Source organism: Pteropus vampyrus, unplaced genomic scaffold, assembly GCF_000151845.1.
Source record: "Pteropus vampyrus isolate Shadow unplaced genomic scaffold, Pvam_2.0 Scaffold4, whole genome shotgun sequence".
Lineage (NCBI taxonomy): Eukaryota > Metazoa > Chordata > Mammalia > Chiroptera > Pteropodidae > Pteropus > Pteropus vampyrus.
Window position 1 is genome coordinate 7,368,168 of NW_011888785.1, and position 16,909 is coordinate 7,385,076.

General features: G+C 32.1%; 1 protein-coding gene and 3 pseudogenes across 1 annotated transcript in view; 2 read left to right on the forward strand and 2 right to left on the reverse strand.

Moving 5' to 3' along the window:
* VWDE (von Willebrand factor D and EGF domains) overlaps positions 1–16,642 on the forward strand; it is a 68,443-nt gene extending 51,801 nt beyond the window's left edge. Inside the window, 12 exon segments of the mRNA XM_011364613.1 lie at positions 1,315–1,363; positions 1,365–1,408; positions 1,489–1,584; positions 4,572–4,667; positions 5,248–5,329; positions 6,903–7,012; positions 10,204–10,259; positions 10,261–10,300; positions 10,388–10,480; positions 11,218–11,299; positions 16,402–16,531; positions 16,637–16,642. Of these exon segments, the coding sequence (XP_011362915.1) occupies positions 1,315–1,363; positions 1,365–1,408; positions 1,489–1,584; positions 4,572–4,667; positions 5,248–5,329; positions 6,903–7,012; positions 10,204–10,259; positions 10,261–10,300; positions 10,388–10,480; positions 11,218–11,299; positions 16,402–16,531; positions 16,637–16,642 (884 nt within the window).
* LOC111741948 lies at positions 1,754–2,587 on the forward strand (annotated as a pseudogene).
* LOC111743134 lies at positions 10,777–10,914 on the reverse strand (annotated as a pseudogene).
* Positions 13,095–13,213, reverse strand: LOC111742930 (annotated as a pseudogene).
* Positions 16,643–16,909: the final 267 nt, after the last annotated feature.

Genomic DNA, 16,909 nt, shown 5'->3' on the forward strand with positions numbered 1-16,909 from the left:
AAGATATTTTTCTATTTATTAATTTCTATTTACTCCTTTTAGTTCACTAATTTCTATTCATTTTATTTATTTGTCTGTATTCTCTTCACATTTTAAAAAATTAACATGGATGTTTCTGAGTTATTTTTTTAAATGTTAATATTAAGTAATATTATAACTATATGATGTATTATACATATATTTATTATCTACTGTATTTTAGTCTCTTTGGAAAAATCCTATATCAATTATGTCATATAATTCACAGGAACTCCACATACTGGGTGTAATTTTTGTCATTATACAGATGAGAAAGCAGAGCCTTAGAGAGCTAACTGAGTTTTCTGGCATTAAGCAGCTGAAGAGATAAACTAGAGATGTGAATAACATTGTAGTCTGGGTTCTTTTAAGTTCAAAGTGGACATTTAGAACTATAAATTACTAATTCTGGCATATGTGCTTATTCGCATAAACCAAGCCTCTCTGTAATTCCTCCAGCTCTTGAGAATATAACAAGTTGGGCATCATGTTAATTTTGAAAAAAAAAAAATGTGTTTACTTCTTTTCATAATCATCAGCATTGTTTTCTCTGATGCAAATCAAATTTTTGGCTTTGACAAAACAGAAGCTATTTTTTTATTGTTGTTTTGTTTTGTTTGTATTTTGATTTGTTTGAGACCAACTTAAGCAATAGAGTTGTTGGCATATTCTTTTGTTCTCGGTATTACCTAGAGAAACTCTTGTTTTATTTTATTTTATTTTTTTCTGTAGGAATAATGATAATAATAACCTTCAATACTTACATGTTTATAATATAAAATTCCTTATTATTAACAAATAAAACACCTTTGTGTGTTTCAGTTACCTCAGAAGTGTTAAATGCCTAATAGAATATATCAGGTAGTTAGAAAAGCTTAAAGAATACAAATCAATAAACTTATATGTTCCCGGCATCTTGCTCTTTAAAATTCTGATTATTTCTGCCATTTATCAACATTTACCTGACTAGTATCTGAAACTTCATTGTTCTCCGAAAATGATTAATCCCATTAATGGTTAGCAGCCATCTCCAACATAGATTTTGTTATGGGAGTAAGTAATTAGCACATATAGTACTTTCTTACCTTGTTACTAATTTTCTTGTCGTGCTAGTAGAAAAACAAATACAAGGAGAAAAATAATTTATAGATAAATATAGTGGTTACTGTTTAATAACAGTACCAAATTTTTAAAGTTTCAGATAATTTTACTTTTATTATAACTAAGGTTATGGGCAACATGTACATACTGTATTAACAATTTTTTTTCTTGACTTTTTTTCCTGGATTTTTGCAGCCATTTGTAGACACCCATGTGGAAAAAGCAGGGAATGTGTTGCCCCAAACATGCAAATGTAAACCTGGTTGCACTGGTTCTAATTATCAAACTGGTAGGTGTAGCACCTGTTAGTTTGTAAAATTAATTTAATTGTTAATTGATATTTCTAACCATGAGCTTTATTTTATACAGCTATGTGTCACCCTGATTGCAAAAATAATGGAAAATGTATTAAGCCTAACATTTGTGAATGTCTCCCAGGACATGGTGGAGCAACTTGTGATGAAGGTAATAATTCAAATTAAATCATATAATAGAGCCAAAACAAAACAGTATTTTTTTAAAAACCTTTTTAAAAAATAATTCAGTTTTACTGTATACATACTAATATATATTCATTAATGCTGGTGAGGGAGTCAACAATTTTTAATCTTTATTAAAAATAATTTATTGGGGCATGAGAAGGCCTAGAGGCAAACTTGAAGGAGAGAAGAGAAACACAGCTACACCTGGCAGAAAGATGGTGCCCTGTGAAGATGGTGGGCAGGAGCTGCTGCACAACTCCAACATCCGCCTCTGTGGGTGGTCCTACCCATCTGATCATCACCTTCTTTGTAGGCATGATCCTCCATTAAGTAAGTGTTCATCCTGCTGCAGAGTGACAAGAAGCTAACCCAGAAACAAGTCTCTGACAGTCAAGCTGTAATTCAAAGCAGAGTCCTCAGGGAAAATGGAAAATACATTCCCAAATAGTCTTTCTTGACATGAAATACTACTCTAACAACCCAAAGTATAGATTTTTCAAAAAAAATAAATAAAAGAAAGGTAGTACTTTTTCTTTCTTCTATGACTGACCCTACTGTGCTCACAGATGTGATGAAAGGCAACGTAACAAATGTTCTCCTTATGATTCCTATTGGTGGATGGAACGACATGATATTGTCAGGCTTTGTCACAACCAAGGTCCCATTTCCATTGTCCTTCAGTTATAAGCTTATGTTACATCAAGGAATCTAACTACTCACATTAGATGATTAGGTGAGTTCTCCATCCTGGTACTTCCTCAATGTCTTTGAGTTTTAGAGAATTTACTCTCTGATTCTGGGCCATGATAATGCCATTGACCAATTACAGATGATGCAGGAGCAGCTGACTAGAGCTGCCATTGACATGCCCTCCGATACCAACAAAGCTTTCAAGACAGAGTGGGAAGCTTTGGGCAATAGATGATATTGAAGAGGAGCTTAGGGCCAAAAATCTCCACTTTGAAGGTTTGTTCAAAGGGAATTAAAGACAGATCTCTGTTTTTTGAAAACCAAGCAGGAATTAGCTGTGTCAGGAACTCCAAGTTGTGATTAACTTTGTAACTTTTGTTCAAGCAGGAGCCTCTTGAAATAAAAAGGAGGATGTATGAGTTGGCAGGTGTGCAGCAAGGATCATTCTTGTCTGAACTGTTCCTCTTTATGTTTGAAACTAGCGGAAATATGTGGAATGGATGGAGACTTACTCCAAAACAGTTATTTTTAAAATGTTTAAAATTTTTCATCTGGTGACTCTAGTAAGGAAAGAGAAAGGCAAGAAAACTCAAACTAGTGATAATATATAAAACTTGGGCAAAATCGTCTTTGCAAAAGGTGTTATCAATTATACTCAATTGTTAAGTGTTGCCAGCCTGACTTCTAACCACAGTAGACTACTGTTTTCTTGGTATCCAAACACCCTGTGTTTTACTTATTATTATTTTTATTATTTATTTATTTTTATTTTGTTAGTATTTTTTTATAACTTTCTTTACACAAATAATACATTTTCATTATAGAAAATTTAGGAAATATGGATGAGCAAACTGAAGCTCCTGTGTTGTTTATTTTGAGCCTACAGAATAACATAAAGAGCAAATGTGTCAAGACCTTATTCAAATAAACTATTTCAGAGTGAATGCTCAGGGCCAGGAAAGACTTAGCAAACCTTCTCTATCTCATAATACTGTCCAGCAAAAATCGGTGATGGCGAGACACTGCCAGATTCTCAAGTGACTTTGAGATCATCAGAAACAGGCTAAATAATATGAGATCTTCATCTGGAGTTCAAAATATATCAAATCCATTGACAAATCAATGGTGCTGTACTGTATATAGCTACTGAGTTGAGCGAAAAACTACCATTTTCCAATTTTCTGCATAATAGAGAGTTTATATATCACTGTAATAAGGGAAAGGGCGATTACTGGTAGACGCGTAGGTAAGGATTGTCCAGGAATAATTCTGTCTGAATTAACTCCCAGGGAAGTGGCAGGATGCCATTATTTTACCAAGAGGTGAATGTAATTTGTATGTTGAATGCTGTAATCGAGAATAAACAACTTGACTCTACAAATTAAATAGAACTGTTTTCGTTTAAAAACATTAATTTATTTGAAGATTTAAAAATTTTTTCTAAAATCGGAGTTCCAAAGAGCAATAGTTTATTTGTCTTTGATAAAATTATCTTCAGAAATAATTTTTTTTAGATTTAGTTATAAGGTGCCATATCCCTACCAATATTCAAGCAAAGGACAACTGATTATTGAATAACTTGTCAAACATGGTTTCAAAAAACTGTGAAATACCAACAAATAGAAGATATCATGAAGTAAGAAGAAACCTGAAAAGTAATTTTTAAAAACATGTCTATAAGCATATAATCTTGTTTTGGTTGAAATCTTCAGTAGAGAGTTTATAAAATCGTATTCCTTAAATGGATATTTTAAAAAACAAATGAGTTATTTTTTTAATAATGTTTTAAAAAATATGTTGATATAATAAGTAATGTAATTAATGTACAGTTCCTTGGAAGCACAGAATAAGTATATATGTAATATAATTGTTAATAAACAGAGCCACATTAAATGCTTTCTTGATAAGATACAAATTAACAAAGTAAATCTAGAGTGAACTAACAGAAACATTCAAATAATAGCATACTAAAATAATTATGAAATATAAAAGTGTTGTAATTCATAGGGCAAGAACGCATAAGTCTAAGTTTCTCTTTTCAGAAGAAACCTAAGATCATATATTTCCATCCAGTTAACCCCAAGTTTAATAAACTAAACCATGCTGATGATTTGTAGGTGTTTTCAGAGTGTGAACTCAATCAATCTCACAGAACTAAATATCATAGTAAAAGAGAACTGAGCTTACTGTAATTTGCTCTTATGAGAAGCTTTCATAAACATAAATTGACTTTTTTTTTTAAATTAAGAGATGAGTTAATAAGATAGTTTGTGTCTGCAGAACATTGCAGCCCACCTTGTCAACATGGTGGCACCTGCTTGGATGGAAATCTCTGTACGTGTCCTTATGGTTTTGTGGGACCAAGGTGTGAAATAAGTAAACAAAGCTCTCTTGCAGTCTAATACAATGAAATTGCTCCTTCGAATAGTTAATGGTTTTAGTGCTAATCGATATAAACCTAACCCCTAAGTAAAAAACATAAATTTGTGATTTATTACAACAGTTAGCATTCTGCATACAACTGGAACTCTGGGTGCCAATGCTAAGACAAAAAAGTTTGTTCTTAGAAGTAACTGTGTTCTTGACCCTATCATGACTATTTCTTTGAGATAAAAGAATTCAGATTTGTTAAATTGCATATAAATTTATCTCATTTATATCTGCGATTACTTTCATCAGTAACTAATAAGTTTCCCAAATGGCCATTTCTTGTTTACTATTCAGTTCAATGGTTTTCTACTTTTCCTTATCTCCATTAGCTAAAAACAAATAAATAAATAACAGAATGTGAGAACTGGAGACCATTTAAAGCCAAAGGATAAATTATTTTTATCTTTCTCTCTAATCTTATTAATTTGAGGATATGATTGGCAGCTATTTTCTAGGTAGGTAAAAGCTAGTAATATGACCAATTCTGTTTAATTTACCTTTCTTTAATTTTATTCTATGACCTTAGTGGTTTGTAACAAGCATTGTGAAAATGGAGGTGAATGTCTTACACCAGATGTTTGCCAGTGCAAGCCTGGCTGGTACGGACCCCACCTGTAGTATAGGTAAAATCAGAAATGTTTTCAATAAATTTGTCAAGTAAAAGAAATTTAAAATGAGCCAATGTTGTAAAGACTTGTACCCCCCAAAACACAAAACTAATCTGACAAGATTGGTATAAATTTTTTATTTCATGTAAATCTATCTTTCATTTTCATTATTTTTCTTCTTGTATTAGACCCTAGAATATATTTCAGCTATAATGTTATCCAACCCAACCAATATATTTTTTAAAAATATTTTCTTCATCTATTTGCCTAATGGTGGAAAGAAATATAGCTGTGTTGCATTTCCAGAACTCTTTCAAGTTTTTTTAAAAATTATAACACAGGTATTATATTTATTAACTATCCAAGCAATTCTGAGTTAAGTGGACACCATCATGTTATTCCATTTATTTATCATGTATAAGACTTACTTTTCTGGCATCTAGTAAATTTTCTCAACATAGATTTAATTCAACATTTGTAGCTTGCCACTATGCATGAAGCATGATGCAAAGGAAACAAAGATTTATTTGATTTTGCCCTAATTTTAAGTAGCATATCATTAGTTAAAGAGACACAGGATACAATTATTAAAAAGAGTATGATAAAAGTTGGGTTATAACAAGTAATGCAATTAAGGTACAGTTCCGTGGTAGCACAGAAGAGGAAAATTAGTTTTGGTAAGTACAGTTTAGAAGAAAAAATATTAAAGTGAATGGGTAAAAACTGGGTTGCTAGCTAGATAATAGCTGAAAATATGAACGATTCCAATTTACCTTAATTTTTATTCTATGATCTTAGTGGTTTGCAATAGGCATGGCGAAAATGGAGATGAATGGGTAAAAACTGGGTTGAAAAATGGGACATAAAACAAAAAGCAACAAATGAACAAACAAAACAAACATACGACGACAGAATGGTGGTTATCAAAGGAGGAGGTTGGGGAGAAGATGAAGATGAAGAGGGTCAAATACATGGTGAAAAAGAAGACTAGATTTTGGGTGGTGATTACACAAAAGAGTATACAGATGTTGTATTATGTGGATGTACACCTGAAATCTATATAATGTTATTAAACAATGTTACTCCAATATATTTAATTTTAAAAAAGGAAAATGGAATTAGGGGTGACTTTCAAGATGCAACAAAGGTAAATAAGCAAAAATAATTTTTTTGAGTGTGCTAGGACTTGAGTGCAGCGTTCCTTTTTGAATCAGAAAGGAGACTTAAAGAGGAACACGTGACCACACATATTTGAGCAGATTACAGACCATTCTGTTTGTGCTATTGAATTGTCCTCTCCTAACTTCTAGTCATTTGTTCAGCTTACTGATGGCATTCTGAATTCTAATCACGGCCTCCACATTCTAAGCTTGGTATTATTTGTAAGCTTAATGAACAGACTTACAAAGCTATTACCCAGTTATTTCATTCCTCTTATGTTTGGCAAAGTCTAATTAATTATAGGTTATGGGTTTTACTTGCAGTAAAAATAAAATATTTCATTATGCACCGTTTGTACTTCCGTGCAGCTTTCATTTTTTAAATAATAAAACTTTTATGGTCTCTCTCCCTTCTGCTGTTCATTAGCTTTGTGTGACCCCGTTTGCCTCAATGGTGGTTCCTGTAATAAACCAAACACTTGCCTCTGTCCAAATAGATACTTTGGCACATGGTGTTGGAATGGTAATTACTTTTTCTTTATAAATAAAAAGGCAAAAGAAAAGTTAGACATAAACAGAGCTCTGACTAAATACAAAAAAAAAAAAACAAGTTCCAAAGGGAAAGATGTTATTTAGTTTTTTTCTTTCTTGTGATGTTGCAGGTTTGGCCACCAAATGATGAATTCACAAAAACATATCAGCATTATTTTGAAAAAAGATTATATTTATAACACATATATTAGACTTACAGCCTTGGCAGTTGTCAAACCTTGAAGTTTTGTAGGACCAAGGTATAAACAAAAAAGCGAGGTTCCCTTCCAATCAATTGTAACGAAATTGTCATTTGTGTTGCCTTCACAGCAAAAATGTTTGGTTTGTGGTCAATCTAATATCCATTATTATCTCATGATCTCTCTTTATTTTAGCTTCATTAAACATTTACGAACAGCCAGCTGTGCACAGCACTATACAAGGTAATATGGGAACATAAAGATGCATCATTACCCCGATCATGGCCTGTTATTATAACACTTTCCCTCATGTAGTGAATACTACAGATTTTTCTGTTTTTTGTTTGTTTGTTTTTCCAGAATAATGGGCATGTCCTGAAGCTGTCAGTGTAGGCATGAATTAATGTCAATAAATGAAATTTAAAGTGTATTTTCTGCATCTTCATATTTTTGAGTTTATGTAGGGTAGATTTTTAGTAAAAGCATGTCAAAACATGTCATAATTTAATTCCTGGAATCTATACTTTCCTTGACATGTTACACTTTAATTTGATCCCATTTTTTTTTTTTTTTGAAGATTGACCAGGAGTCTTAGATTGTAATTGAAGCAGAGAAAAAAAACATCATTCTACTACTAGATATGTGAGCATAGGAAATAAGTCTCTCTAATTTAGATTTCCTTTAAGTAAGCAGTTTGCAAAATGGAAGGAAGTAAATATAAAGTTAAAGCAAATCTTGAAAACTTGGAGACTATGCTGAAACCCATATTTACAAGTTATAGATATAGTGTTGAGTAGAGAATGTAAGAAAGGAAATTAAAAGCTTATACATTACTTATATTATACTTACAGCAGATGTAAGATACAGTAAGAAAAGTTCTTTAAAATTTATATGCCAGTTGTATAATTGGAAAAGGAGGGAAATCTCTAAATTACCAAGTTGAACTAAAAATTATTTATTGAACATATGTCATGTTAACAGCTTTCGAAATTAGCTAGTCTACAAATTTCTAGCTGGCATAGATTTTGGAAATTTACTTAGTTTACAGGCCTCAGGAATCTTGGTTTTCAAGTTTGAATCAGACAGTTGCTATAAGATACAAGTGAGACATGTAGTCGACTGCCTACACATAAAATCAGCACATGGCAAGCTACCATTAAGTAATAGTATTATTGTCATTAAGACATGTTACAGAAGATACAAAAGAAAACATGGTCTTTATTATTATTAGATCACATCCATTTGTGAGCCTGATGTAACCCAAATGGTGGGAAAGGAAGACGGTACATGCATTGAAAGCAATTGAATAAATTAAGGCAGAGTATGGTTAAAAGTGAATTATGAGGATCACACACTGTATATTCTATAAGATTTAAAAAGAGGAAGATAGAAATTGAGCTAGAGACATCATGAAAGAGTTAAAAACTACATTATTAATAAGTGAGGCCTAAAACGTGTGGCTGGAGAGATAGTTAAATACATCTTCCAACTTCCTCTATTCCTTGAATGCCATGAGCCTGTTCTACACAGAACGTGAGGCCAGATTACTTGGCTCACTTTGGAGTTTGATGGATTTATCTGAAGCCTAGAGATCTCTTAAATATATATGAGAAGGTGGATTTTCTCCTAAACCTCCTTTTCCTAAAATGGAATTAGGGATGGGCATTACCAAGCCTAAGTTTTATGCCATTTCTCTATATTACTTTTATTACATATACTTTCTTGTATAAATGTATTTATCTCTATACTCAAGTTTTGTGGAATAGATGAGTATTGGTTATAGCAAGGCTATATATTTTTCTTAATAAATAGAAATAATCTTAAATTGTATAAAAATTAAAAGCAGAAAATGTTAAAGCATTTTTCTATAATAAAAAATAGCAATAAAAACACCAGAAAAAGTAGGCTCAAGTGTTAGCCAGAAAAGGCTCAGTCTAAAATAGTGACAATTATCCATATGTGAAAATCATTTAGTTATATTGTTTTTATATATAAAGTGCTCTATTATTTTTATTTATAAATCAATTTGAAGTCAGTTGTATTTTCCTTACCATGTCTGGAAATAAAGAAAGCAGCTTTAATAAATATTAAATGTATATTTAATTAAAAAATGAAGTCAGTCTACAATGGCCCTATTACCAAAACCAGTTAATTTGACATTCATTTTTAAGACACAAACTAAAATAGATTTATTTATCATTTTGAAAAATTAAATTTAAAAATTACCTATGAATTATTAATTTTAAAATAGTGGCATTTAATTTTCAAATGTGGGAGAAAATATGAAGCAATAATAATCCTCTCATAAAAGATGATAAATATCAACTTCTAAACTTCATAGAGCAGAATAATACACATATATATATTCTGTAGTATCATACATAGATATATCAGGTACTACAGCATACTCGAGATTATTCAATAAATATTCTTAACAAAGAGAATTTATGTTTAAAAATATTTTTACCAAGCAGTCACAGAGATGTCACATATAGTGTTCTGCATATATCACCTCAGTAGATATTTAAACATTAAAAGTATTTAAAAGTTAAAAGTATTTTCTAAATATTATGTGACAGTTCAGATTTTTCTGATTTTCACAGGAACAATACATTGTTATTTCGAGCTAGATTTTGACTTATTTTACTGGTTTTGACCAGATCTTTACACTCTTTACTTCAAAGTATGATGAAACATTAAAACAAGTTTCCTAATATATGCACTATAATACCGAAGACCCCATTAGTTGTGAACACTTCACCAATAAATTTCAAATTGTGCTAACTCATTAGCAGCCGATAGCTCTAAGCATTGTATTTTATGATTTAGAAAGGATAGTTATAATGACTTGCAGTTCTGATCTTTTATTTTAATAGTGCATCTCTCTGCCTTATGCCCCTGTAGATAACAAGCACAGAATGCAATACGTAGTATACAGTAATTGAATGTGTAATATTCAGATTCCTGCCATGTATTCTTTTAGCTATCTGTCACTCTCCCTGTAAGAATGGTGGCCACTGCATAAGAAATAATGTGTGCCGCCTCTCATGAAGGATACACTGGTAGGAGGTGCCAAAAAGGTAAGACAACACTAAGTGTAAAGCAAACATATTAAGTAGCAACAATATTGCTATTTAAGGGCTGATATTTCATTCTTTCACCTTAAGGTATCTGTGATCTCATGTGCATGAACGGAGGAAAATATGTAGGACCAAACATTTGCTATTGTCCTGGTTGGAGAGGGAAACAATGCAGCAGACATAAGAGAAATACTCTTAAAATGCTTAAACCTATATTATGTTAACATAAATCAGAATTTAAAACAAATAGTATTTTCCTTGTTTTTTGTTTGTTTTTATTTTTGCTTACTTTTTTTTGTTTTAGGAAACATCTTTTTGAAATGTTTGTATGTATGTATGTATGTATGTATGTATGTATGTATGTATGTATGTATTTATTTATCTTTATTTAATTTTTTTAGGTGAGGCAACCCTTGGTTGACCTCACAAATTGCAAGGACCTTGTCAGCTTACAATCTCTTTTTTAAAATTTTTTACTCCTACAGCGCCTGGTCTTCCTACGTGGTCTCCCATCCAAGTACTAACCAGGCCCAACCCTGCTTAGCTTCTGAGATCAAATGGGATCGGGCTTGTTCAAGGGGATCGAGCTTGTTCAAGGTGGCATGGCCATCGACAAATTTTTGAAATAGAGAGTAAAATGCCAAGTCTTTTCAACTCATACTTTTAAGTTAGCAGAGAAAGATGGTACACTGTATTTTCCAGTGATTTCTATTAGTGGAACATTACACAACTATTAAAATCATGTTTTTCAAGAATAAATAGTGACATTGAAAAAGTTCTTGATAAAATATTAAGGGAAAAGATCCTTTAATATTTAACTTTTAACTGTCTTTTTTCTTTAATGAAATTTTTTGTAGTTTATGATATGTTATGACTAGTAAATTATATTTTTAACTTGTTTATAATTCTATTTGCAGCTATCTGCTTTCAGAAATGTAAAAACAGTGGTGAATGTATTGCTTCTAACATATGTTATTGTCCTACTACGTGGGAAGGAATGTGGTGTCAAATATGTAAGCCTACAGAATTTGTTTTCTACTTTATGATCTGAACCCATATCTGTTATAATTACTAAAGAAAGTATAGCATTAGGAGAAACCCATATGGGGGAAAAAAATCACAGCATGCTGATCCATGAACAAAATGATTTTAGAAATAAAAGGAAATCTTATCCATTTTTATATCCATTTAATAGAAATAAAGTATGGTATAATATATTAATATTTTGTGCAACATAAATTATGGTCTATGAGTTGCCAGGGAAGTTCTCTCAGGTACAACAAAGAAGGTTTTTAATATATGGTTTAAATATTTTTTCATATCATAAGATAAATGCATATTTATCATGGAAATCATAGAAAATATGAGGTTTTTAAAATTAATCACTATATTCCACCACCCAAAACTAATTTATGTTATAATTTTAGTATTTTAATATATTTCCATTTAGTTTTAGTCATACATTTTTACATAGATGTGATCTCAGGGTATAGAGGAAAATCAAATTTTATGTAATTTTTAAATTTATGAAAACTTGAAATAACATGTTAAAATATTAACAAAGATTAACTTAATGAGAAAACTAGAAATCCCCCCAAAATATTTTCAAATGATCAATAATTACATAATTTTAAAACTGTTGATTCAAGTGTATAGTAAACTGAAATCGCAGTTATAAAATGACCATGCCTTTTTATTAGAAATGCTGCCCTGCTTTTCAACAGCTTATGAACCATACTTGTTTCCATGTATCAGAGATGCTACATGTTATTTTCATGACTCTTAGACTTTATTTTAATAGTAATTACTATTATAATTTATACATTTCTCATCCTAGAAAAATATCAAAGAATTTATTAAATGCTAGTAACATAAGAAATTTGTGCTCAGAAATCAATAATTCTCACTGGAATTTACATTGGAAGTTATTTGTGATAAAATGCTTGGGTCAAAAAAAGCTGTCACCCTAAATTTGGGCTACTCATTCTGGAGAGAAGTCTATGTGACCGTGAGAAAGAATGACGAGATGTTAAAAATATATTAATGTGGAAATATGCTCCAATGGCTATGAATGGAGGTACTCTAAACACAGCCTGAAGATATGCACACTGTTTTTGCACGTTGCAGCACCTTTAGGTATATTTTTAAAACTTTTCTTACTTTTTAGTTACAACTGACATTCAATATTATGTTAGTTTCAGGTGTATAATAGCATAGTGGTTAGACATTTATATAACTGACAAAGTGATCTCTCCAATAAGTCTAGCACTCACCTGACATCACAGTTATTACAATATTATTGACTATATCTCTTATACTGTACTTCAGATCTCCATGACTATTTGTAACAGCCAATTTGCACTTCACCTTTTTTACCCAGTCCCCTGATGCCCCTCCCATCTGGCAACCATCAGTTTATAATCTATGTCTAAGAGTTTGTTTCTGTTTTGTTCATTCATTTATTTTGAATGGATTCTAAGTTCAATATCAATCCATAGGTACACAGGGGTCATCACTGTTTTGGGATAGCTGTCTGCTGGGAGCTTGCTGTGATAGGAAGCACTTACCAACTTGGCATTTTCTTGAAGCAACTCTATCAAACCTTGGCAATAGTGTAAGATGTCTTCTTTCAATAATGTCAGCTCATAAGTTCCTTTCTTCATCTAAGTGCAGCTTAAATGCACTGAGATGGATGAAGGAATGCCAAAACTAAAAAATGGGAAGCCGGGGAGCAAGAAAGAGCCAAGTGGCCATCTTGGGTTTTCCATAGCCCCAACTATTTTTTTTTTTTAAATGTCTACAGCACCTGGTCTTCCTAGGTGGTCTCCCATCCAAGTAGTAACCAGCCCCGACCCTGCTTAGCTTCTGAGATGAGACAGGATCAGGCACGTTCAGGGTGGCATGGCCACAGACTCCAACTAATTTTTTTATTTACAACTATTGTTTACCTATATAATATACCATGGAAGTTTTCATCGCTTATTTTATAATCCTTCCCATGCAATTTAAAATCTTTTGAGGTATTCCAGAGGCTCTTCTGAAACACTACAAAGTTATTCCTACATATACTGAAAATTTAATCCTTCTTAAAACCTCATTTTCTAATAAAAATTAAAAAGTAGCAAATAGCATTCTTCAGCTTGGACATTTTATAACCCCTAGAAACATTTTTTATAGAAAAAAGTCAGTTATTAACATGGACTTATATTTGTAAAACCCAGGCAAAATAAAGATATGTCTATTTTACCTAAACCAACAAACTTAAGCTAGCTTTTATTTACTAAGGATTAATTTCATATCACATGAACATGAAAAACATTTCAGTTAGTTTCTATATTTCTGAGAATTTTAGAATACCAATTCCTATAAGCGATTGCCTTTAAATTAATTTTAACAATACCATTTGGAGGTAGAAAATTAACTCACATTTACAACATACATATATATACACACATGTACAGACAGACACAGAGACCTTTCAGCCACGATAAAAACTCACTAGTTTGTAAAAGAACAATTGGCTCAAAATCTTGCCCTGGAGGCATTTATAATTTATATCTGTCCTTGACAAGTCAAGTTCCAAAAGACCTTTCCCTTTTAAAATAAGGACAACCATTTCTAATACCTCAAAGAATCGAATTGATGCATAAACAATATCATAGGTTGATCTATTTATCTGTCATCCTTTTAAACTTTGAGAGACCAATTAAATATATTTTCTACTTATTCTGCCTAATTTTATAGCTGGCTTTTTCTAACTGTGCATGCAAAAATTAATTAAATATTTTTTTATGGACTAGATTTGCAATTCCATTTATTTATTTATTTATTTATTTATTTATTTATTTATTTATTTATTTTATTATGATGACATTGGCAAGTTTCAGGTGTACAATTCAACAGTAAGGCATATATATATTGCATTGTGTGTTCACCACCCATAGTTAGAGGTCTTTCTGTCACCACATGTTTGACCCCTTGTACTTCATCTATCTCCCCCGTCTCCTCTCCTCCCCTGCAAAAATTAATTTAGAAGTATCAAAGAATCTTCATTTTGGTCATCTGAGTTAATGGGAGGTTGATCGTCGTGGAACTTGTCAGCCTCTGGGGCATGATTTCCCATGTTAATTTTGAGATCCATAGTCTGAACAAACTTCTAGAGAAAACCAATGTCTTCGTATGAACCAAATATGGTGGATGTCCTTATAGGACCACTTTATGACCTAGGGGAAATTTTTCCTCAGACAATACTACAAAGGTTCTTAGTCACCTAAGAGTACCTTAGCAATGACCAGAGAGATCTCACCAGACTCCACCAGAAACACGAGGCTTTCAAAGGCACAGGTCTCTTTCTCTCTCTCTCCCTACCTCCTTCCTTCCCTCCCCTTCTCTGTTTCAGCTAACCATTCCAGGATGTCCTGCCCTTCTCCCTTGGGTTCTCAAGAGCTTCTCTAGATCCGTGGTGTTACCATACTGCACACCTTGCCGTGCCTATTTCTGCCACTCTGGACTCGGGGGTCTGAAACAACTGTCATCACCCTATTGGTTATTCAGTCTGGGAAAACAAATGTCTATTTCTTTTCAGAGCAAAAGAGACTTCAGTCTCTCATTTAACCAGCAAAGATTTTGTTCAAACTCTCAGTAAGCAATTCAATTAAAAAGCCAAAATTAAAAGAGACCACACACTTATTTTTTTCTTTCCCTGGGTTATCTCAACCCTTATCCACCTCAAGAGTTTTCTTAGAACAGTTCAAAGTCATGGCCTGCTACTTATAGCAAAGAAGCCTAGAATTCAAAGAGAAACTCATCCAAGTTTACCTGATGCAAGGTGGGGAGCCAGTGCGGCATAATGAGCCCTGCTTAGACCTAGCACAGATGTGGTTTCACAGAGTAATCCTGGGTGGGCTTCTTTGGAATCCTGACTCACTACACCAAGTAAATGCCAACATAAGAAACATCCAGACTTGTAGAGAATATTTATGAGTTTATTTGTGTCAAACTGAAGAGATATGCCAGGAAGAAAGATCTCAAATGCTCTCCCCTTTATGTGTATTCCCAACTATCCAGAAACTGTCTAAATATTGATGACATTATTTGAACAAGATGTCTTACTGCTATCTTCTGAAAAATTGTTTAATAAATATTTAAATCTATGAAGTCTGTGATGTGAATAGTGCTTCCATAGCTGTGGAGCTTTGTGCATTACATGACCCACCTGAGCACAACAGTACTAATGAAAATGTAACCTTTCAATGTTGCATTTATACCAAAGAGAATATTATCTTGAATTATGTCAGTTTCCAATGTGAGCTATTGAAGCAGATACCCCTCCATGAAAAATAACTGTGTTGTATATAATTTCACATTATGCTTAATTTCACATAGTATTTCTTAAAAATACTTCCGTGTCCTTAAAAACATAATTTTAAGTGATATGTTAAGTTCCACAATACAAACACTATAATTCATTTGACCTTTCTCCTCCTATGTGGAAAATTTTAGTTATTTAGAAGTTATTGCTATTATGAGAATTTTCTATTGATAGGTGGGTATGTAGATAGACAATAGCTAAATGAGAGAGAGAAAAAGAGAGAGAGGGGGGAGAGAGAGAGATTGAAATAGAAGTATTTTTAAATTTCATTAGGAGAGATTTTAAGGAAAAAATTTCTAGTACAAATAATGTGAAAATCTTTAGGAGTTTTCAACAGAGTTGTTATACTTTAAACTTCTAATTATGGTATATAAAATTATCTATTTTTTCATATACTGGCCAATAGTAAATTTTTGCTAAATTGTTAAGAAGCAAATTATGAACGCTATCTTGTTACTGGTTTGAATCACCTCTCTAAAGAAAACAAAGATATATTTTAAATACTTTAAAATGTAGCCAGTGAAAATTTTGTTTACCTTAAAATGTCTTTATAGAATTATAAAACTGTTGTGTTGAGTTTGGGGTGTTTTATTTTTGGATGTGTGTGTGTCAGTGTGTGTGTACGCACACACCCTGGTTGCAGGAAGATGGCAGTGCAATTGGTCATTCATAGATTCTTATGATTATTTTTGTAGGGCAGTTGTTGAATGGCTTAAGACCCCTGGAATAGAACGTGTCAATAGATGCTAATCATAAAAATCTGCAATCAAAAGTGTCTTTACGGAGGCAGATGTGTATTTTACAATGTGTGTTCTTGCCACACTGGATATTCTGGAGTCAAATGTGAAAATAAAATACAGGTATTTTATTTATTATTTGTCTTTAAAACTAAAAATAAAATCATATTATTGAGTTATCTTACTATTCAAAATTTTGATGTACACTTAAGAAATTTTGATGTGTAGATATGACCATCAAATGTAGCCTTTCATGGCACTAAAGCTGAAAGAGAGCAAATATTCCACAATATGAATTTAAGATGCCATTAATTTATATTTTGGTAAAATGTTAGATTAAAAGGCCACCCTCACTCCTCTAAAAAAAAATCTACCACTTTAAAATTCATGAATCACTACTTCATTGATTTGGGGGTTCCCTAAACATTTTTAGTGGATCATGTGCCACTAAAGCCTTTCTATACTCATTTTTTACCCTGACAGTAGTTCTTTCTCTTCATT